The following is a 23,023-nucleotide window of genomic DNA, read 5'->3' on the forward strand; positions in this document are numbered from 1 at the left end:
GTATTACAAACAGGATGCATCACATAATTCATTATTTACTTAATTACGTTATTACTATTATTATTTTGACAGGGTCTATGTAGCGTGGGGTTGGCCTCGAACTTGCAGCGATTTTGCTGCCTAAACCTTCAGAGTGCCAGGATTACAGATGTCTGCCACCAATGCCTGCCTGGCACTTCCAACAACATGGATTCGGACAGTCTCCGTGAGAGAGGGGCTACTGTCCTCCCGAGAGAGGAGAAAACAGATTCCAACACAATAGGTATCCGTTTCATAGTAGGGAAAGAGCAGACACACAGCCAGGCCTTCCCCGCACCTTCTTCTTCTTCCCCAGCCACCGCCTTGAGGTTGGCTCTTGTTTGTTGTGGTCCTTTGATGGCTAGGATCCGGAGCATCCCAGCACACCTGTCCAGAGCGCGCGGCCCCGCCCCTTAAGGGCGGAGCCTGAGGGCTCACCAATCAGCATCGCCGGGGGGAGGGCCGCGGGCGCCCGGCGGCGCCCGCAGTTCCCCAGGCCGGAGCGCCCGCAGACGCGGAGACGCGGCGCGGGGACCGAGAGGCGCTCGGACTCCACAGCCTCCCTCCCCTCCCCTCCCTTCGCTGTCTTCTCCTTCTCAGCCGGACCGGAACTATGTGATCCCGGAAGTTCCGGGGCCATTGCTGTGTGGGATAAACAGTAATGGCGGAGGCTGCGGCTCCCGGAACAACAGCCACAACATCAGGAGCAGGAGCGGCAGCGGCGGCGGTGGCAGCGGCCTCCCTCACCCCTATCCCCACAGTCGCTGCCCTGTCCCGGGGGTGGGCGGCGGGGCGGCGGCAGCGACGGCAGCGGCGGCGGCTGGACGAAACAGGTCACCTGCAGGTAGGACGTTGCGTGGCGCGGCGGAGGGCGGGGGCTGCGGGGCTGAGGCGGAGGCGGAGGCGGGCGTCGCGGGGTCCCTGCAGCGGTCGCCGGCGGAGCATCGCGACGTCAGCCCCCGCAGAGGCCGTCCGCGCATCGCGGCGGGTTGTGGACCGCGGGGCTCGGACTGCGGGGCAGTGCCGCCACCTCCCCTCGCCCGGCGGCGCTCCGGTGCGTGCTGTGAGGACCGGCGTCCCCGCCCCGGCCTCCATCGCCACAGGTCCGGGGAGGCGGCGCGAGCTCGCCGCTGCGAGTCGGGCTCCAACGACCCTCCGGGCGCCCTGAGACCCTCCGAGGGTCCCGGCGAGCTCAGCCGGCCCCGGGGCCTCCGCGCCCGGCCATCCGTTTGTAACGTCTTTTCTGCCCTCGGCGCCGCGCACCCCCGCCCCGCCGGGAGCAGCCGCTTTTGTATTCCTTTGTATGTAGTCGGTGGCTGGCGGTTCCGAGCTTTGTCTCCGAACCGAGCGTTCGGAGCCGGCGTTAGCCTCCTCCGCCCTCGATTTTATGAACTGCCATTATTATTACTGTCCCTTTGAGCGGCGTTCCTCTTTGCGAGAAAGGAGATCCTAGGAGAGAGGTTTGGTTCTGGTTTGGTAAGCGAGACGGAATTATTCGAAAAATGAATGATCGGTTATACAATACGCATGTAAAAATTTTTAACCAGCTATAAATGATGCAGGGTATTTGTTGTATTAGCGATTGGGACGAGGGTGTTTTATTGAGACAGCCTTGCTGTGTAGCCCGGTTGACCTATATATAGTCCTGACTGCCTTAGAATTTTCGGCAATCCTTTTGCCTCAGCCTCTCCCTAGTGCGGGGATTGCAGGCGTGTGATGATACCACACCCGACTATATTGATTTAGCCATCAGGAAAGATTGTAAGCCTTCCTAAGGTTTAAAAAAAAATCCAAAGAGAAAACCAAAAAAACAAAAAACACTTTTCACCCGACAAGGACAGTTTATATGCAAATGCAAAAGACGATTTCTATTGAAGAACTTGCTGTCGGTATTAACTCCAAAACGGAAGGATTTCTATCCTTCGGTCTTAATTTGAGGCAAGTTCCAGCTTTGCAGCCCCGGTTGTACTAGAAATGTAATCACGCTGGCCTTGAACTTCCGTCTTCCAGCCTCTGGCCTCCCAGTGCTGTGATAACAAGTTACCACCGCGTCTGATAGGAAATTTTAAATACCTTGATTTTTTTTCTTTCATCTACCATAGTTCTGAATACCCATTATCATCTTTATCCTGTCAAATACCTGCAATAGACCTAACTTTACAATTCTATGCAAAGTTTCAACATTTTCCTTTTTCTTAAAATCATCTGTGTGTATGATATGTCTGTGGGAGGCTGTCCCCTGGGCCACGGTGCAGGTCAGAGGGGACACTTTTAGTGTCTTTCACTTTCACTGTGGGTTCCAGGAATCAAATTCAGCCATCACTTTTATCAGCAAGGGCGTCTGGCCACCCTCCTTTATCCTTTTGAGGCGTGTGTGGGGTATGTGATTCTGAAGCTAAGGTAGCTCAGAATGGCTTGGGACTCCACCGTGATCCTTCTGCTTCTATCTCCTGGGTTGAGATTGATTACAAGCGTGGCTCCCTGCTTCCCTTTTACTTTTATCTGTTTCCTCTTTTCTAGTTCCCCTCCAGACTGTTTCCTACAGCCTACATTTAGGGTCTTCTTAATTTAAATTTTTTAGTCTTTTTAAAATTTAAATTTTTTATTTTTTGAGACAGGGTTTCTCTGTGTAACCCTGGCTGTCCTGGAATGTTCTAACTGCCTCTACTTCCCCGGTGCTGAGATTAAAGGCCTGCACCACCATGTCTAGTTTAGGGTCTTTAAAAACAAAATGAGTCTTACTCAGCACATGGTGACCTTGAACTCCCTATTCGACCAGGGATGACCTTGATTTTTGTTTGTTTTTGAAATAGGGCTTTCTCTGTCAATCCCTGGCTGACCTGGAACCAGGCGGGCCTCATATTTAGAGATCTGCTTGACTCTACCTCCGGAGTACTTGGATTAAGGGCATGTGCTACCAGTACCAGGCAGTGACCTTGATTTTAAGTGCTGGATTACAAGCATGGGCCAAGCCCAGCTCCCTAAGACTCATTGAGTTGGTGGGGTTTTCTGTGCTCCTGGAGCAGTTGTTTATGTCTAATGAGATAGTTTCTTTGGAGTTGGAGAGATGGCTCAGTAAAGACCTTCCAGCTCAGGCGTGAGGTTCTGCATTTTGATCCTCAGCACCTTTGTGAAAGCCCTCGCTGTGAACTCTAGGTTTAGTGGAAGACCCTGTTGAAAAGGCTCTTCAACAGCTCAGTAATCCAAGTCAGACCAAATCAAACTGAATTAAGAAAAAGCTCAAGTTTAATGGGTAAAATGCTCCTGCAGGATTTTCCGGCCCCCAGAGAGGGAAGAGACCCAAAAAACCCACGTGTCTTCTAGGGGGCAGTAATACCCTGTGGGAGTGGTCTTGAACATCTCTGGGGGAGGAGCTGTGTTTGGCGGGCTTTGTGAGATGAGGCAGAGTTTAGAGAGAGAGTGAGATGGGGGAGGAGAGTTGAGGTGGAGCTTTCACAAGAATACCTATCTCAAAACAATAAGGTGGAAAACATCTGGATTCCTCCCCTAGCCTTGCGTACAAATGACAAATTCCTCTTGAAGTATCCTCCTGGCTTGGGGAGGCTAAGACAGAAGAAAATTGAATTCTAGACTAGCCTGGCAAATGGGACAATTTATATGCCTGCCCTAGGGTAAATGGGGAGGTTCAGTGGCAGAAAATAATATAGATGAAGTTTTCATTTTTCTAAGATGGTTTCTCTGTATCTTTGGAATTCATTCTGTAGATCAGACTGGCCCCAGACTCAGAGATCTGCCTGCCTGTGCCACCACTGCCCAGCTGAGGTAAACTTTTGAGAAAACAATGTGAAAAGCTTAAAAAGGATACAGGCTTAGGATCAGCAAGATGGCTTAACTTGGGTAGCAAGGGTGCTTGCTGTGATTCCCCAGAACCCACAAGATGGAAGAAAAACTTGTGTTCCAACCTCTACACATGCACTGTGGCACATCTGCTACCATGTACACACATACAAGAAATTAAAAACAAAACAAACAAGAGACAAGCTTGAAGTTGTTTTTGTTTTCGAGACAGGGTTTCTCTGTGTAGCTTTGTGCCTTTCCTGGATTTCGTTCTGTAGGCCAGGTTGGCCTCGAACTCACAAAGATCCGCCTGCGTCTGCCTCCCGAGTGCTGGGATTAAAGGTGTGCACCACCACCGCCTGCCAAGCTTAAAAGTTTTACATGATGGCCCACGCCTATAATAGTGTTTGGGAGCTGAAGGTAAAGCATCAGGAATTCAGGATCTCACTACATAGCACTCATGTACATGGCCTTGAACTCCCAGAGATCCTCCTGCCTCTGTCTTTTGAGGGCTAGTTAGTATCAAAGAAGTGTCTTCTCCATAGCTTTTGCTTAGACTAGTCATCTGGAAATTTGTAAGGTCTCTTGCGGTGGCATGTAGAGCCAACCCTTCATGGTTGAACACATCTGTTCCCCGGGCTAGTGAGTAGGTTGAGGCAGGGTGATGTCTTGAACAGCCCACTAGAAACCACAGGTTATTCGCTATGCTTTAGGTCTAAGTGCTTTGACATTGTTTTCTGTTCTAGTTGCCATCATGACCTCTCTTAAAGTCTTTCTCCTTTGAACAGAGGAGTGACAGCTATGAAATCTTTGTTTTAGACTTTGAGCTTTGAGAGAAGCAGAGTTCTGTTTTATCTTACCTGCAGGGTTTTCCTCGGTGCCCTGCATAGCTATCACGCCACAGTTGCTGTTGATACAGTTAAAAACTAGAACTTTTGTATGAATATATATATATATATATTTCTGCCTTTATTTAAAAAAAAGTGCACGGGGCTGGAGAGACGGTTCAGTGGTTAGAGCACTTCCTTGCTTCTCTTACAGAGGATCTAGGTCTCCTTTTCAGCACCCACAGGGTGGCTAACAATGGACTGTAACTCAGTTCCAGAGGATTCGACGCCCTCTTCTGGCCCCTGTGGGTACTGCTGGCATACAATGCAGATACAGCATGCAGGCAGAATACCCACACACATAAAATAAAAATAAACAAAATATTAAATGTAGAAATTGTTTACCTACAAACATTCCTGCATCCACTCTGAATTTTTTTTTTTAGAGATTTATCTTATTTATTATGTATATAGTGTTCTGCCTGCATGTGTCCCTGTAAGCCAGAAGAGGGCACCATATCTCATTGCAGATGGTTGTGAGCCACCATGTGGTTGTTGGAAATTGAACTCAGGACATCTGGAAGAGCAGTTGGTGCTCCTAACCACCTAGCCATCTCTCCAGCCCCACTCTGAATTTTTTTTAAAGTACACTTGAAGTTGCTAAAAGGAGAGAATCTATTAGAACATGCTTATCTTTTCTGGGACTACCTTATTCAGACTTTCAGCAAATAAACTGAGTGTGCATTGTGAGTTCACTGCAGAGATGTACCTTACTGTAAATATTTCAGTATGCTTGATGGCTGCACCTGTTTTCTGAGAGAATGTGCGGCATGTGTGGGTGTCTGCATATGAATACTAGTGCCCTTGAAGGTGTCAGGTTCCCCCTTGAACTGGAGTTACAATGAGCTGCCTCAGGTGAGTGTTGGGAACCAACTCTGCAACAGCCCTTTGGGCTTTTAACCACTGAGCCATCTCTGCACCCAAAGGAAGGGTATTTTCTATACCTAAGGCGTAGTCCTCTTTAAAGTGACTTGCTTAGATAAGAATGTTTGTTTTGTTTTTAAGATTTATTTATGTACTTCATGTATATGGGTGTTTTGTCTGCATGTACAGCTGCATGCCAGAAAAGGGCCTGGGATCCCATTGGACTGCAGTTATAGACTGATTGTGATCCACCATGTGAGTGCTAAGAATTGAACTTGGGACCACTGGAAAAGCAGTTAGTGCTTTTAATGAATGAGCCGTCTCTCCAGCCTCTATTTTTTAATTTTTGAAAGATGATTTTAATGTATGAGTGTTTCCTGAATGTATGTCTCTGTACCATGTGTATGCCTGGTGACCACTGAGGCCAGCAGAGGGCTTAAGAGCCACTGGAACTGGAGTTACAGATGGTTGTGAGCCACCCTGGGAGCTGGCAGTCTAACCTGAGCCCTGCAAAAAAGCGGCCAGTGCTCTTAACTACTAAGCCAACTCCCTAGCCCAGTGATATTCTCTTTGTTTTGAGATAGGGACCTTAACTGTGTAGCTCTGACTGGCCTGGAACTCTTCCCTCTATTTAGTCCAGGCTTGCCTCTAATTCACAGATCCTCCTGCCTCCGAGTCCCAGTCAGTGTTAGGATTAAAGGCATAGACCTCCTTGCCCAGCTCAGGGTTCATTTTTGTTGTTGTTGTTTGTTTTTTAGAGACAGGGTTTCTTTCTCCATGTAGTTTTGGTGCCTGTCCTGGATCTTACTCTGTAGCCCAGGCTGGCCTCAAACTCACAGCCTGGTTCTGCCTCCCAAGTGCTGGGATTAAAGGCATGTATCTCCACCGCCTGGCTTCAGAGTTTGTTTTTAATTGCTCAGTTTCGCTTTCTCATTAGCTACTATTAATGCTCCTGAAATCTCCGTGTGTTTTGTTTGTGCTGCCTAAGAAACAAATACCTCTGCTGAGAAACTGTTATGCTGTGCTGTGCTGCCACCAACAGGCAGGCTTTCATCTCCTAGAGAGAGGCTGTGAAGTCAGTCCTTGCTGCTAGCTGCCTTGTAGACCAGGCTGGCCTCGAACTCACAGAGATCTGCCTCTGCCACCACCCGGCTCGAAGACAGTTAATATTTATTTATTGGCTTTTTGAGACTGAGTCTCACCATAGCCTTGGCTGACCTGGAAGTCACTGTGTAGACCATAATGGCAAGATTTATCTCTATTTTGTGTGTGTGTCTGTCCATCCATGTGAATGTGGTTACGGAGCTAGATGTACACTGTCAATGTCAGCTTTCAGGAGGCCAAAGCAGGCAGATCTCAGTATACATAATGAGATCATGTCTCAAGAAGAAGGAAAAAAGTATCGGGAAGGGTGGAGAGATGACTAGGTTTAGGGTATGGATGCTCTTGCGGAGGAACCGGGTTTGGTTCATTCTTTTTTTTTTTTTCCTTTTCCCGTGCTGGGAATTGAACTCGGCTTTACATGCAGTCAAGCACCTTATAACCATTTGGTTTTAGTTTTTAGGATTTATCTTAATTGTCAGTTTGGGTATGTGCACGTGAGTGTAGGTACCTGCAGGGTCTCTGGAGCTGTAATGCTGACAGTTGTGAGCCACCTGACTTGGCCTGGGGATTCAGCTCAGGTCTTCTTTCTGCAAGAGTAGTGTGTAATAGTTTGGGCTCTTAACAGCTGATCCATCTCCAACCCCTTGTTTTCCCGTCTAAAATAAAGAGGTGTACGCTTACATTTTCTTTTTTTTAAACAAAGTCTCATGCAGCCCAGCCTTACTCTATACTCTGTAGGTACCCAAGGATGACTTTGAACTTTGGCTTCCACCTACCTGCTGTTGGAATTGCACAGAGTACACCAACCTGCCCAGTTTTTGGTTGTGTGGAAATCTTTCTAGGCCTTGAACCCAGAACTTTGTGCATGCTAGATTAAACCCTCTGCTGGCTGGGATACATACATCCACAGACTGTGTGTGTGTGTGTGTGTGTGTGTTGTGTGTGTGTGTGTGTGTGTGTGGTCAGAGGGCAATTTACAAGAGTCATGTGCCCCATGTCCATCCCTGGTATCAAACTGATGCCATAAGTCTTGGTACCACATTATCTTTTCCCCACTCCCTGTTCTGGTTTTTGAGGAAGTATCTCCTCATATACCCAGGCCATCCATGAATGCCTGCATCCACCTCCTCAGTGCTGGGATTGTGGGCTTGTACCACCACACTGGCAAAAGTACTTCCATCTTTGGTTTTGGGGGGAAATTCTTGGAAGTACATTGCCTTTTGTCTGTTACAGGTTGTACCATCTCATGATGTCTGAGAGTCACAAAAAATGGATTTCACTGTGTGGCTATTTATAATTCCTTTTTGAGTTCTGGCTGACCTGAAACTCACTAATACAGACCAGGCTGGCCTCAAATTCACAGAGACACATCTAGCTGCCTCTGCTGGGATTAAAGACATGCACCCCCTCACCTGGCTCTATAATTGTGGTTATGGTTAGTATTACAGAATGCTAGCGTCACTCAGAAAAGGCATGTAATTATATAAACTAAACACTCACATGAGCTGAGACTCAGCAGTTTTCCCGCTTCAGCCTCATGGGATTACAAATAGGAGCCAACACATCCAACTTTGTTTCTAACATCATTATAAATACTTTTTTTTGTTTTTTGTTTTTTTTTGTTTTTTTGAGACAGGGTTTCTCTGTGTAGCTTTGTGTCTTTCCTGGAACTCGCTTTGTAGACCAGGCCTAGCCTCGAATTTACAGAGATCCACCTGCCTCTGCCTCCCGAGTGCTGGGATTAAAGGCATGTGCCACCACTGCCCACGGATAAATACTTTTAATAAATAGTTTTTTAAAAGGGAGTTCTACAGCTGGGCGGTGGTGGCACACGCCTTTAATCCCAGCACTCGGGAGGCAGAGCCAGGCGGATCTCCGTAAATTCGAGGCCAGCCCGGGCTACCAAGTGAGCTCCAGGAAAGGCGCAAAGCTACGCAGAGAAACCCTGTCTCGAAAAACCAAAAAAAAAAAAAAAAAAAAAAAAAAAAAAAAAAGGGAGTTCTACAGAGTTCAGGGCCTTTAAAGCTTGCAGAAAATAACACTATAGTTGACTAATTACACCTGAATTAGGTCAGGTTAGAGACCATTGAAAATGAAGCTAGTTTTACTTCCTACTGAGTTCTCTTTTGCTCATTTTGTTTGTTTGTTTTGTTTTTTTTTGAGACAGGGTTTCTCAGTCCCTGGCTGTCCTAGAACTCTCTGTAGACCAGGCTGGCCTTGAACTCAGAGATCCACCTGCCTCTGACTCCTAAGTGCTGGGATTAAAGGTGTGCGCCACTGTGCCTGGCCCTACTGAGTTCTTAGGCTTTATTATACCCTGCTATTCTAGGGTGTAGGATCTTGGTAACTGAAACAGTTTCCAACAAGATGTGGATGCTTTTTCTTCTCTTCTGCATTTGCAGGTAATCTGTGTAGACTCAGACACATTTGAATCCTAGGCAGTTTTTCCTTCGTTTTATTTTGTTGTGGGGATCACAAGCCTTATACATACTAAGCTCACACTCTAACACTGAGCTGCATTCGGCTCTTCTGTATACCCTGTAACGTTCAACTCAGTGGGGTGTGGGATGTGTTGAACTTGTCTCCACTGCTCTTCTCTCCACGCTCTCCACATAGCTGTGGCCACGGGTATAGCAGAGTCCTGCGAGGCCAGCCACATTGACACCCCAGAAAGTCACTGTCTTCCTCTGGCATGCCTGCTCAGAGATGAAGGGAATAGGAAAATGGATTGTGGCAGACGCAGTGTGCAGATGGAAGGCGGGCCCTACAAATATCCCTTTGCACACCCTCATCTACAGTGCAGGACTAGGTAGGGCAGGTAGGCTCTTAGTTCAGATGTCTAGCAAATGCTCAGCAGCAAACTGCTAATCATGTCTGCCTGTAATCCCTTAAAGTTGCTGGCCTAATTTTGCTTGTTTTCATGTTTTAAAGAATTCAAATTGTTTCCTTGACAAAGTCAAATATAAACGGTAGCCCGACACTTTCTTGTCTGTGTGGTTTCTTTATCTTTGATGTGCTTTGCAGATAATCATGGCTAGGAGCTGAAGTTAGTGGAAAATACGCAGCTAACCCTCTAGGGCTGTAAACTGAGGACAGTGGTCAGAGTTGACCTTCAGGGAACAAGATAAATGTTTAAAATCTGTAACTTGGGGGAGGCTGGGGAGACAGTTCAGTCAGTGATAGAGTGTTTGTGTGTACAAGGCCCTAACTCATCCCCTACCCCCACCCCCAAAAAAGGAATCCTGTGTAAGCATACATCTTTCTTTTGGGGCAGGCATCTTGATCCCTGCGCTGTCTACTGCAGACCCGAATGGGTCTTCCTGGCTACCCGGCCTAGACTGATTTCATGTATTTGTTCCATAGTTGTGAACATACAAGGAGAATGTGGTGGTAATGAATTCTTTGAGAGTTCTTTAGTCTTTTAATCTAATCTAGTGTTTTGGTTCTTTGTCTTACAGATATTTTATGCATGGGGTTTGTAAGGAAGGAGATAACTGTCGATACTCTCATGACCTCTCTGACAGTCCATATGGTATAGCGTGCAAGTATTTTCAAAGAGGGTACTGTGTTTATGGAGACCGCTGCAGGTAAGGATTTGTTTATAAACTGGCTCTTGTTCAAGGGTGGGCTGAGGAAGAAATGAAAATATATAATTCTAGTAGCTTTGTATATATAATTCTAGTAGCATTATACATAGTACTCTAAAATACTTTGAAAAGAACTGTGGTAGGCCATGCCTATAAACCCCACTCCTGGAGACTGAAGTTGGAGGATAGCGAGTCTGAGGCTGCCTTTCGGTAATATACTTGCCTAGAATGTCAAACTTCCAGATTCAGTCCCAGGTCCTGCTGAAGAAGAGAAATAATAGTTCCTAGGAATGTTAATACACTAACAGAAATCAATCTAGGGAAGTGTGGTGAAGGTGAATTTGTATGTGTTGGTCTGTGCCTATTAATCTCAAGACTTAGGAAGCTAACACAATGATTGTCATGGCCAGTTGTCATGGCCAAACTCTCAAACAAACAAACCAAAAATGAAGCCCAAACCGATGTCTTGTGAGTTTGAGGCAAGCCTGGTCTGCATAATAAGTTTCCAGGCCAACTAGGACTGTAGCGTGACCCTGTCTCAGACAATGGGGGGAAACGAGGCAAAGGTTGGTGTGAAGTTTGTCCTGAGAGTTAGTTTTATGTGGTTGTCCTCTCCTAGTGTGGAATATGGGTGAGATGAGTGAGGCATTAGAGTGGGTGCATTAGTCCTTACCTACCCCTTCCTGTTAAGGTCTGGGGCTGACACCCAGCACCTCACACTCACCCATTTGTCTAAAACTATTTAACAGCTTCAGCGCAGGAAACACCCTAAGCTTAGGGAGGAGTGCTCTAGGGAAAACGCTTCCTGGAATACCTCTCAAGTATTTGCACACCAACAGGGATTTGTTACTAAGCAATCCCTGACAGTAGGTAGGCATGGTATTGCTGTCATAATCCTGGCACCTGATCTGTTAGCAGTAGTGGGTTCTATGTAGAAATTGAATAAGGCAGATCTTCCCAGGTCAGAAGATGTCTACGTGTATTATTTATTGTCTGCTGTTAAGTTAATAACTCAAATGTAGCGAGTTAAGACAGCGAGCATTTATTGCTGTCTCTGGAGTCAGAGTGGTTCTAGTTCAGAGAATTTTAGGGGATGGTAGGACTTTGGCCAGGGTGACAGTCATCTACTGGCTTGACAGATGGGGAATCACTTGTGATATGGCTCCTCACAGACACATTGGTTCCTTGCCAGTGGGCCTTTCTTAGGGCTGCTGTCATGTCCTTAAAGCTTGGCAGACAGCTTTCTCCAGTGCTAGCAGTCAAAGAGGTTCGGCGAAAACTACAGTGCCTTTATGACCCAGTCTCAGGAGTCCCACACTGTCAACTTTGACAAATGTCTGGACAAAAGAAGTCCAGCTACGTTGAAGGGAAGAGGTAGTGGGCTCCACTTTTGGAGAAGAGTCTTGGATATGCTTGAAATCCCCACACTAGGTAAGACTTGTAGCCATGGCCACATACGAGTGGATGGATGGAGAGAGAGAGAGACAGAGACAGAGACAGAGACATAGATACATACATACATACATACAAACTTACATACATACATACCACACTAGATAAGACCTGTAAGTATCACAGCTACACATAGAATATAGATGGATGGATGGGTGGATAGATGGATGGATAGAGAGATAGAATGATTAGAAAGATGGTATCTTGTCTGTCTATGTAACACTAGTAGTCAGTATCACAGCCACATATAGATGTGTCCAGACAGACATGCGCACGCGCGCGCACACACACACACACACACACACACACAGAGAGAGAGAGAGAGAGAGAGAGAGAGAGAGAGAGAGCAGTCAGCTATTAGGTTCAAATGCTTACCTGTATTTGTAAGGATTGGGCAAAAAGTAAGTCCCTCCCCCATAACGAACTATAAGGGGTCAGAAATGGATCCCTTGACATCTGAGCCTAATGGTTAGTTGTTTGTTGTTACGGTGCTAAAAGGAGGAGGAGGAGGAGGTGTTGTCAGGATATCATCCTCTGGGATGAAAGGGCAGTTTCTGTAGATGTCATAGACAAGGCTTCCGGTCGGAAGCAAGTTCTAGTTGATTGAGAGTTATGGCCCACAGTGACTTGGGGAGGGGGTGGGATATTGAGGATAACAGAGAGCTGTGGAGAGTGGAGCATGGGACAGAATGAGGGAACGGTATGGCTAAGGTGAAGTACTCTACTCACGTGGCGAGCAGAGGACAAATAACTTAGAAACTTTATAGAAGAATAAACTCCTTCCATCACATGGGTCCCAGGAATTGAACTCAAGTCATCATGGTTGGTAGCAGGCACCTCTATCCACTGAGCCATCTTGCCAGTCCACATTGAAGTTCTTTATATAGGAAGTTATACTATATTGATACAGAATATGAAAGAAAGCTTGATACTCAGTTGTTTTCTCAGCATTATTTCATCACTTAGGACACCATACCAAAAGAATCAGCAATTTTGTGACATCCTGTTATAAATTAGTACCTGTAATAACAGTTTCTTGTTGGTGGCTCTTGATTCTAGTAGATGTAAGAAACTTCATAGGCTGGATTGGCAAACTTTCTCTACAGGATGGAGTGTACAGTTTTTGGTGACTCAAAGGCACATGGTTTCTTATGCAAAACCAGCTGTAGATAACACATAAACCAATTGAAACAGCAGTGTTCCCAGTGCAACTTTATCTTGGGTGACTACAATTTTAATTTTATGCAACTTATATTTTGTTAAGTGATATGTGTTGAGCTGGGCAGAGTAGCACACACCTTTAATCCCAGCATTCTGGAGGCAGAGGCAGGCGAATAGATCTCTTCAAGTTTGAGGCCAGCCTGGTCTACACAGTGTGTTCCAGGAAAGCCAGAACTATATGATAAGTCACCAAAAACAAAACCAAAATAAAATATTAAAACCACCAGGTATGGTGGCTCACGCCTTTAATTCCAATACTCAGGAGGCAGAGCCAGGCAGATCTCTGTGAGTTTGGGGCTAACCTGGTCTTGGGGGTGTGTGTGGAAAAGTTCAAAGCCATTCTTACTTCGATATGGGTAGAGGACTATATATATAGTGTGTCAGTCTATGTTCTTCAAAGACACCTTCACACACACACAAACACTGCTGCATTCTTTATTTATTTATTATTTTTTTATTTATATTTTTAAAGACATTTATTATGTATATAGCATGTATGATTGCTGGCCAGAAGAGGGCACCAGATCTCATTACAGATGGTTGTGAGCCACCATGTGGTTGCTGGGAATTGAACTCAGGACCTCTGGAAGAACAGTCAGTGCTCTTAACCTCTGAGCCATCTCTCCAGCCCTAATTTTTTTTTTTTCCTTTGAGACAAGGTTACACTATGTCACTTTGGCTGGCTTGTGTGCTTGTCTGAATGTCTTTGTACCGTTTGTGTGCCTGGTTCCATGGAGCCATGCTGCTGGCCTTGGCCTTTTTTCCTTGCTCTGGTTTATCCTTCCTGGTATGTGCTCCGTTTTCACTTCAGAAGCATAGTCTATGCATATCTATAAGGGAATAACTGTCTCACTAGGTAGATTTGATAATGTAGGTCTTTTTATTATTTTGGAGACAGTCTTGGCTGTCTGACACAATTTGCTCTGTGGACCAGGTTGACCTTGAGCTCAGATATGCCTGCCTTTGCCCTCCAAGTGCTGGATTTACCACACTGGGCCCGTCTTGTATTCATGATCATTCTGTTTATTCTTGAATATAATCTCATGACAAGGATTTTTAGTTTTGCTTATTTGGATTTTTCTCCATTTTTTTTGAGACCTCCAAAGAAGTGCAGAGTCGCTGGCTGCTCCCCCTGCTTAACTTGTGTCCATTTCCAAACAGTTTCCTTTCTTAAAGAGACCATCCTTCATCCATACTGATTTCACAGTAGATGACACTGTTCCAAGTCCTTATGTTTACTGCTAGGTTGTGAGAAAAAGCATGAATTGCTTGAACATGTTTCGCTTTTGTTTGTTTTTCTACTCAATTTGTAGTCCAAGTTGGTTTCAGATTTGCAGCAATCCTCCTGCCTTAGCTGACCAAATGCTAGGATTACGATGCAAGTACCTCTTATTAAATTTTGTTTTGAGGGGCTGGAGAGATGGCTCAGAGGTTAAGAACACTGACTGTTCTTCCAGAGGACCTGGGTTCAACTGCTAGCACCCACATGACAGCTCACAACTGTCTGTGACTCCAGTTCCTGAGGATCCGACATCCTCACGCAGACATATATGCAGGCAAAATACCAATGCGCATAAAATAAAAAAATTAATCATTAACAAAGTTTTGTTTCAGTGTCTCAGCAAATTTCCTAGGCTGGCCTCAAACATGGACTCCTTGCCAAGATAGCTGACATTGTAGGTGTGTGCCACCACCCAGTTTTACTTGACTTTGTAAAGTTTGCTAAGTCTTGATCTCATGCCTTGATCAGCAGTATGACATCACAGTGAGGCTTTTAGTCACATAGTCATGGGCTCCACTCTAGACTTAAATTAGACATCTGGCTGAAGGCATAGCTCAGTCCTTGCCTAGATGCACAAGGCCATGGGTTCGATCCACAGCACTACAGTGTTGAAAAAGACAAGGCCAGGTATGTTGGTATACCTGTAGTCTCAGTGTTTGAGGGGCGATGGCAGGAGGATTCATTCGAAGCCATGATGAGCTACATAATGATCGGGAGGCTAGCCTGGGTTACCTAGCCAAACTGTCTGTCTGAAAGTTATCTGGGGCTGGAGAGCTGGCTCAGCGGTTAATGGTGCTGGTTTTTTGAGATGACCTGGGCCGGCCGGTGGTGGCGCACGCCTTTAATCCCAGCACTTGGGAGGCAGAGGCAGGTGGATCTCTGTGAGTTCAAGGTCAGCCTGGTCTCCAAAGCGAGTTCCAGGAAAGGCGCAAAGCTACACAGAGAAACCCTGTCTCAGGAAAAAAAACAAAACAAAAACACAGAGAGGACCTGAGTTTGGATCCCAGCACCCACATTAGGCAGTGCACAACTGCCTGTTAACTCTGGCCCTAGGATCTAAATGCCTCTTCGAGCCTCTGGATGCTCACACATACTTGGTCAGAGACACATATAAATAAGACTAAATCTTGACCAGTTTTCAGGTGTTTCTCAGTCATGTTTGTGTTCACACTGACTTTGAAGAGTCCAGGGGCTCTGTGTAGCTGACCAGTAACTGCATACTTTTGTGTGTGTGTCAGATATGAACACAGCAAGCCACTGAAACAGGAAGAAGTGACTGCTACAGATCTGAGTGCGAAACCACCCCTTGCCGCTTCCTCAAGTCTCTCTTCGGGAGTTGGATCCCTCGCTGAAATGAATCCAGGCGAAGCTGAGTCAAGAAACCCAAACTTTGCAACTGTAGGAGCAGGTTCAGAGGACTGGGTGAATGCCATTGAGTTTGTCCCCGGGCAGCCCTACTGTGGCCGTAGTAAGTATTGTGAGGACCCTGTAAAATGCAGTCAGAGGACTAAATGACAGGCCACAGTGAACTCAGTTTCAGTTCTCCTGTTTCTAGTGTTTGAGTTTAACCGACTGTCAACACTTTAGAGTGGGTTATTTAAGGTTTACAGATGAAGTCAAAGAAATTTTTTTCAACTCCAATAAAGTGAATTCATGTTTAAAAACTGAAGTGTCTCCGAATGCTGTCCCCCGCCTGCTCCTGGTGGTGCTGGGATCAAACCCTGGGCTTTGCACATGCTAGACAAACGCTTTACCATTAAACTAACACACTCAGCCCACTGCCAGTCCTTTGTTTGGTTTGGTTTTTTGACACATGGTCTCTGCTAGTTCAGATTCCTCAAGTACTGAAGGATGGCCTTGAACTCCTGATTCTCCTGGTTGGTTGTTGTATTCCACTAACCAATACTTACTAATATTACATTTCACTCAAGAAATTCACATGCAGAGCCGGGCTTGGTGCCACACACCTGTCACACCAGCTTTGGAGAGGCTGAGGATTGCTGAGTTCAAGGCCAGCCTGGATATTCAGATCCAGGGCGGGCGCGGTTTGGGGGAGAAGCTGGAGAGTGGGGGTGCGTGCCTGTAATTCCATCACTAGATATTCGGAGGTAGGCAGATAGCAAGTTCTAAGCCAGTCTGGACTGTACAACCTTGTCTCAAAAAACCAAGGGGAAAGCAAGCAAGTGACTATTTAGGAGGCCGACTTTAGGTTTCATTGAAGTGTTTTTTTTGTTGTTTTTTGTTTTTTCATTGTTCTCTGTTGCCTTAGTTCATATTTGTGCCTTATGTATTTGGACCTTTACTACCATCTTAAACATTTTCAGCTGCCCCTTCCTGCACTGAAGTACCCCTGCAGGGCTCAGTGACCAAGGGAGAGTCAGAGAAGGAGCCGGCTGCGGTGGAGACAGAGAAGCAGCTTTGCCCCTATGCTGCAGTGGGAGAGTGTCGCTATGGGGAAAACTGTGTGTATCTCCACGGAGACTCCTGTGACATGTGTGGCCTGCAGGTCCTGCACCCAATGGATGCTGCCCAGAGGTCACAACACATAAAAGTAAGTGCCCAAAGAAGCTGTTACTTAGTGTGAGGAGCCCATCAGTGGCGATGTGTTTCTCCCAGGGTTTTGTAGAGTTTTGTCAAAGAAGTCCAGCTTCCCACTCAGCTTAGTGATGTACCCTTGTCATCCCGTATTGTGGAGGCCAAGGAAAGAGGGTCCGGAGAGTGACGATAGCAATACACTTCCTGGAGACTATGTTTTTTTAAAGATGTGGTGTTTTGTTTCTTCATCCTTTTTTACGTTATAATTCTTTTGAAATGGGTATTTCATTGCTCTTTAGTATATTCATAACATTCTCCAGTCATTACCACAATTCTAAGGTCATTTTCATCCCCCAGAGAAACTTCATACCCACTTAGAGTCAGCCTCTGCTCCACTTTTCTTTCCTTGAGCTCCTGGCAACAATGGCTCTTTTTGTTTCCCTGGGTGTTTTGCCAATCCTGGATGACCTGTGTAGCCGAGTCACTCAGTATGTTGACTGTCAGTAAGCACGATTTCCCAGGGCTTTCCCTGTTGGCGTGTGTATCGGTCAGTAAGCTTCGTTTTGTGGTTGCGTGCTGGCCATTCCACACTGTAGGTTTACGTGTAGGTGTGTTTCCACGGAGGCCGGAGGTTAACAATGGTGTCTTCCTTCCTCTGTTGTTCTCTGCCTTAATTTTTGAGTCAGGGTCTCTCGCTCAGCCTGGAGTTCACCGATTGGATTGCCTATCTGTCTATCCCCATGTCTCAGTGCTGGGGTTGCCGATGCCCATTGCTGTGCCTGGCTTTCAGGTGCATAGAGTCCAGACAAACCTAGGTGCCTATGCTTGTATGTACACCGAGCAGTTTGCTCACGGACGGAGTAATCCTCCCAACCCCAAGACTGTTCTTCTCTGTAAATTACTTGATGGACATTTAGATGGTTTCATCTTTTGGTATGAATATTTATTTTTTAACTTTACTTTTTTTGGTAGGTGGCTGCTATGGTGTTATGAACATTTCTAGTTTGTGAACATGTGTCTTTATCTTAGATAGTCTTTAAAAATTATTTTTACATTAATTTACTCGTTGTGGGAAGGGTTGCATGTCACAGCACACATGTGTAGAGGTCAAAGGACAGCTTGAGTGATGGTTCTCTTCTCCTGCCAGTGGACCCAGGGGTGGAACTCATCTTGTCAAGCCTGGCAGTAGATGCTCTACTAAGCTGTACATCAGGCTGGCCCTGCGTCGGTTATCCTTTGGAAGTGTAATCACTGGGTCAGCTAATAATTCTGCTTAGCACTTTTGAGTACCTGGCTAGCTTTGTGTAGTCCTGCCCTGTTTACATTGCCGGTGGCGATGCCCAGAGCTTTATCATTTTGTGTGTGTATGTGTGTTCGCCACGTGCATGTAGTGCAAACAGAGGCCAGAAGGGGTCAGATCCCCTGGAACAAGAGTATTGAGCTGCCTTGTGGTTTCTGAGAATTGAGCCAGGTCCTTTGAAGGAGCACCTGGTACTCTTAAATGCCAAGCCTTCTCTCCAGACCTACACTCAACTTTCTTATTTCATGTGTGCTTGCACAGGCCACAGCCCTTTGTAGAAAAAAGTCAGAGGACAGTTCTGAGGCACTTTATGTGTGGTTGCTAGGCTTGTGTGGCCAGTGCCCTCAGAGTGGGGATGGGTAAAGAAAATAGGTGCTAAGAACTCAGACAGACTATTACTCAGCAGTTAAATAAACAGGGAACCTTGAAAATAGATAAGTCAATCAAGCTAGTCTTAGAGCCACAGCTTTGGCAGACCACAGAATAATGGTTGCCCACATAGAGTAGCTGTTAGGAGTATGGGATTGTGAAGGATAATGAGCACATTCTGATGATAATGAGTGGAGAGGTGACAGCCTTCTTGAGAGTACCTGAGTTAATTACTAGTACCCACATCTTGTGACTCACAGCCATCTGTAACTCCAGTTCATTGGCGCGTGTGCATACACACACACACACACACACACACACACACACACACACACACAACAACAACAAATAAAAACCTTTCATATTAAATGATAATTGTTGTACTTCTCTGAAAGTACCAGAACTTATTTAATTGTAAATATTAAATGGGTGAGTTGTATGGTTTGTGAATTTTCTCAGTGAAGTTGTTTTTAGTGTTTTCTGTGTGTGTTTAATTTGATTTTTTTTAGGGGCAATGTCTCTTGGTATTGCCCTTGCTGACCTGGATGGAGCTCACTGCATAGACGAGGTTGGCTATACCTCAAATTTGTGGGGTTCTTCCTGCTTTTGCCTCCTGAATGTTGGGATTGCAAGTGTGCACCACTGAGACCACCCTCCTTTAAAGGGATACAGAAGTAATGTCCCTGCGTGATTGTCACCCAGTACATGTTCAGATTTATTTATTTATCTATCTATCTATCTATCTATCTATCTATCTATCTATCTATCTATTTATTTTTAGTTTTTTTCGAGACAGGGTTTCTCTGTGTAGCTTTGCGCCTTTCCTGGAACTCACTTGGTAGCCCAGGCTGGCCTCGAACGCACAGAGATCCGCCTGCCTCTACCTCCCGAGTGCTGGGATTAAAGGCGTGCTCCACCACCACCCGGCCAGATTTATTTTAGTACCGTTCATCTTTTTTTGTTCTTGTCGTTTGCTTTTTGTTTTTGAGTCAGGGTCCCTCTACATAACCCTGGCTGTCCTGTAACTTGGAATGTAGACCAGCTGTTCTCAAACTCAGATCTGCCTGCCTCTGCTTCATGGGTGAAGGGACTAAAGGTGTGCACCTCCACACCTAACTATCTTTTATTTTTCTTTGGGGACAAAGTCTCATTGTAGCATGGGCTAGCCTCTTGCCTCTTCTGCCTCCACCTCCAAAGTGTTCAGTATCTGGACAGATTTGAAATGAAGGCTTTCTATTTTCCATGCAGAAACTGAAACATCAATGAAATTGGTAGAGTCTTTGATGGGGAGAACTGTAGGTGTAGAGCTCTCCGGGTCTAAGGTAGAGGGGATTGGAACCTTTCCAGGTCCCAGAAGCTGAGCCCTATGGGGCCTGTAGTGATCTGAGACCCTCCAGTGGCTGCCTGGACCTGGGCTTGTTGACAAAGCCTTCTTCCAGGTCAGGCGGGAGACAGTCTGGGTGGGCGACTTTGCCCGTGGAGTCTCTCAGGACTGCAGCAGCTGACTGCCTCTTGTCTCTCCCTCCCTCCAGTCTTGCATTGAGGCCCATGAGAAGGACATGGAGCTCTCTTTCGCTGTGCAGCGCAGCAAGGACATGGTATGTGGGATCTGCATGGAGGTGGTCTATGAGAAAGCCAACCCCAGCGAGCGCCGCTTTGGGATCCTGTCCAACTGCAACCACACCTACTGTCTCAAGTGTATCCGCAAATGGAGAAGTGCTAAGCAATTTGAGAGCAAGATCATAAAGTGAGACTCCTCCCCAACCTTCGTTTGTGCTTTCTGTTTTCGGGAAGAATTTAGTATCTTGTGCAACTTCCAGCCAGAAGGACCACATTTAAATGCATGTATTTTATCATGAACCTGGGTGTTCTAACAGGGATTTCTCCTTTGTACTTCAGCTAGCTGCTAGGTTAGCACGCCTGTCTGTTTTATTTGAATGAGGAGACCCTTTCTTTTGTATCAGTTAGTAGACTCTTCGTGCTTTTTGAGGAGATTGTATTTAATGGATTAGACAGTTTAGGTTTCGTGAACAAACGTATCTAGCTCTGAATGTATGTTTCCTGGCGTTTTACATTTTCCACTCTACTATTCCATTCATTAAGCTAGCCAATAATCCACCATCCTTTAAAAACTGTTCTCATAACTGAACAAAAGCCACACAATCCAAACAGAGCAAAGTTACAAGAAATAAATTTATTTAAACGAAAGGAGTCTGTGTGAAATGTCTTCTTTTGGTTTTGTTGGTTTTTGGTTTTTTGGTTTTTTTAACTCTCAAGTTTTGTTTTTGTTTTTGTTTTTTGAACTGGCTAGCCATTGAGTTGATGTAAGAAGGAGTTTGTCTTCCCTCCAAAGAAAGGGTCAGGTGTGACTTTGTGGACTCCTCTCTGAAATGCTCCCGTGCTTGCCGGTTGCTGGGGTCTGAGGCGGCACACCAGGTGTGTGTCTGTCCTGAGTGTGGGCCTGGAGGGGGTTCCCACTGCAGCCTGTTCATTGTTTCCCAGGTCCTGCCCCGAATGCCGGATCACATCTAACTTTGTCATTCCAAGTGAGTACTGGGTGGAGGAGAAAGAAGAGAAGCAGAAACTCATTCAGAAATACAAGGAGGCCATGAGGTATGAGCAGCCTGGCTCCCTTGGATATAGATAGATGAGTGCTGCGCTGTGTACTCCTACCTCCTTCCTGCCCTCTCTTTACTTCCCAGGATGCTTTCTGTTGTCACCCAGCACTGCTTGCCCAGTTTGTTCTTGCTTTGAGCTTTTAACCCAGTCCTTGGGTGTATGCCGAGGGACTGTTCCAAGGAAGCCTCTACTCTGGCTGGAGCCTGTGGAGGGACTGTAGCTCATCCCAGGTCTTAAGAGTTGCCTAATGGATTCTTGTGTATTGGGATTCTAAAAGGTTTTCACTCAGGGTTAGTGCTGGTCAACCATATACATTTAAGCAGAGATGTTTCTAGTCGGTGTTTAGAGCACATGTTTCTAAGAACACATCTTTGGGGGGCTGTGCACAGACATCTTGGTTCTGCCCCTGTTTAAAGAAAAAAGCCCCGGTGATAAGTCAATACAGGCCTGAAGTCCACTGTGAATAAGGGTTGCGATATTTTCCTTTCCAGCAACAAGGCGTGCAGGTATTTTGATGAAGGACGTGGGAGCTGCCCATTTGGAGGGAACTGTTTTTACAAGCATGCGTACCCTGATGGCCGTAGAGAGGAGCCACAGAGACAGAAAGTGGGAACATCAAGCAGATACCGGGTAACTCTCACTGTTTTTTTAAAGGAGGGGAAATCTCACACTGTCAGCTGAGCCCTGCACATACTGGGGTAGGGGAAATGACACTCAGGTCTGGGAGGGAGGCTAGAGGACAGGAGTCCTGACCAGAGAAGCGGGAGGGATAGCAAAGGAAAGTGCTCAAAGCCCCAGCCCCAGATGATGGCTGCAGATCGCCAGAGGGGAGGCATTGGTAAGGTGGACTGAGCAAGAAGTCTGGTTCGCCATGCCCGCCGGGCCACACGGTTGCCTTATAAGCAGCAGGATAGAAGACACTGCTCGACAGTGCCACCCCTATCATGGCCTTGTTTCTTACAGGCCCAACGGAGGAGCCACTTCTGGGAGCTCATTGAGGAGAGAGAGAACAACCCCTTTGACGACGAAGAGGAGGTTGTCACCTTTGAGCTGGGCGAGATGTTGCTTATGCTTTTGGCTGCAGGTGGGGACGACGAGCTGACAGACTCTGAGGACGAGTGGGACTTGTTTCACGATGAGCTGGAGGATTTTTATGACTTGGATCTATAGCAGCTTTGCGTGGCGTGTGAACTGGTCTGCGGAGCCCAGACAGTGGCTGTCCCTGTGCTGTGTGGCAGTGCGCGTGTGGCTCTCCTAGGCAGGCCTCTCAAACTCCAGGTGCTGTCGTGATCACTACCCAGGGCCTGCTCCTACCCCTCCCCTTTCCCTAAGAGTGTGTTGTTTTCTCTGTTTCAAAAGTTACAAAAATAAATCTTAAAGTTAGTTTTTTTGTAACATGAATTTAACTGTCAGACAGTTAGTGTAGGTTTGTTGCGCCATCTGTTTTCAGCCAGGTTGTGTTCGTGGACTTTGCACACTCGTTTTGAGACCCCAGGTTCAAAGGAAGAAGCACTGAGTGCGCTTTGGGGTCCAAGGATAAGGGGCAATTGGGAAAAAAGGGACCCAAGTTGGCAAGTCGCTCTCTGCGCTAGACGTAGGAGGGCTCCTTGAGGCTTCTGTGAGATCTGCACCTTTGTGGTTTGAATCTGTCCCTGCCCTGTAATCCCATCACACGTGCTTGTCCTGTGGTTTGGGGCTCTTGTTTCATTGCACGCAAGGAAAACTACTACTGAGTAACCAGAACCCGGTGCAAATGTGTTGAGGTTAACCTGAGAAAAATCTAGAAACACATGAAGGATGCAGTGGCGTTCTATCAATGCAGAGTTGGCAGTTAACTCCCAAGGATGGATGGACTTGGTGGTGAGCGTGATTGAGCATGTGAGCAGCTTCCCATCTGCATAGGTGCAGTATCCTTAGCCTTAGTGGGCAGACATCGATTAGTGGTTTCAGCCGTGTGTGGCAGGTAGATGGTAAAGGACCAAGCAGT

The 23,023-nt window shown here is 46.3% G+C and overlaps 1 protein-coding gene across 1 annotated transcript; it reads left to right on the top strand.

Annotated features, from left to right (window-relative positions):
• Positions 1-498: 498 nt before the first annotated feature.
• LOC114706814 (E3 ubiquitin-protein ligase makorin-1) lies at positions 499-22,419 on the top strand. The gene is given in 9 exon segments (XM_028889307.2): positions 499-792; positions 794-862; positions 10,130-10,258; positions 15,452-15,681; positions 16,538-16,764; positions 19,950-20,164; positions 20,920-21,030; positions 21,528-21,666; positions 22,000-22,419. Coding segments are annotated over 9 exon segments (1,440 nt in total). The 5' UTR covers positions 499-679; the 3' UTR covers positions 22,207-22,419.
• Positions 22,420-23,023: the final 604 nt, after the last annotated feature.

This window comes from Peromyscus leucopus, chromosome 3 (genome assembly GCF_004664715.2).
Source record: "Peromyscus leucopus breed LL Stock chromosome 3, UCI_PerLeu_2.1, whole genome shotgun sequence".
In the NCBI taxonomy this organism is placed as follows: domain Eukaryota; kingdom Metazoa; phylum Chordata; class Mammalia; order Rodentia; family Cricetidae; genus Peromyscus; species Peromyscus leucopus.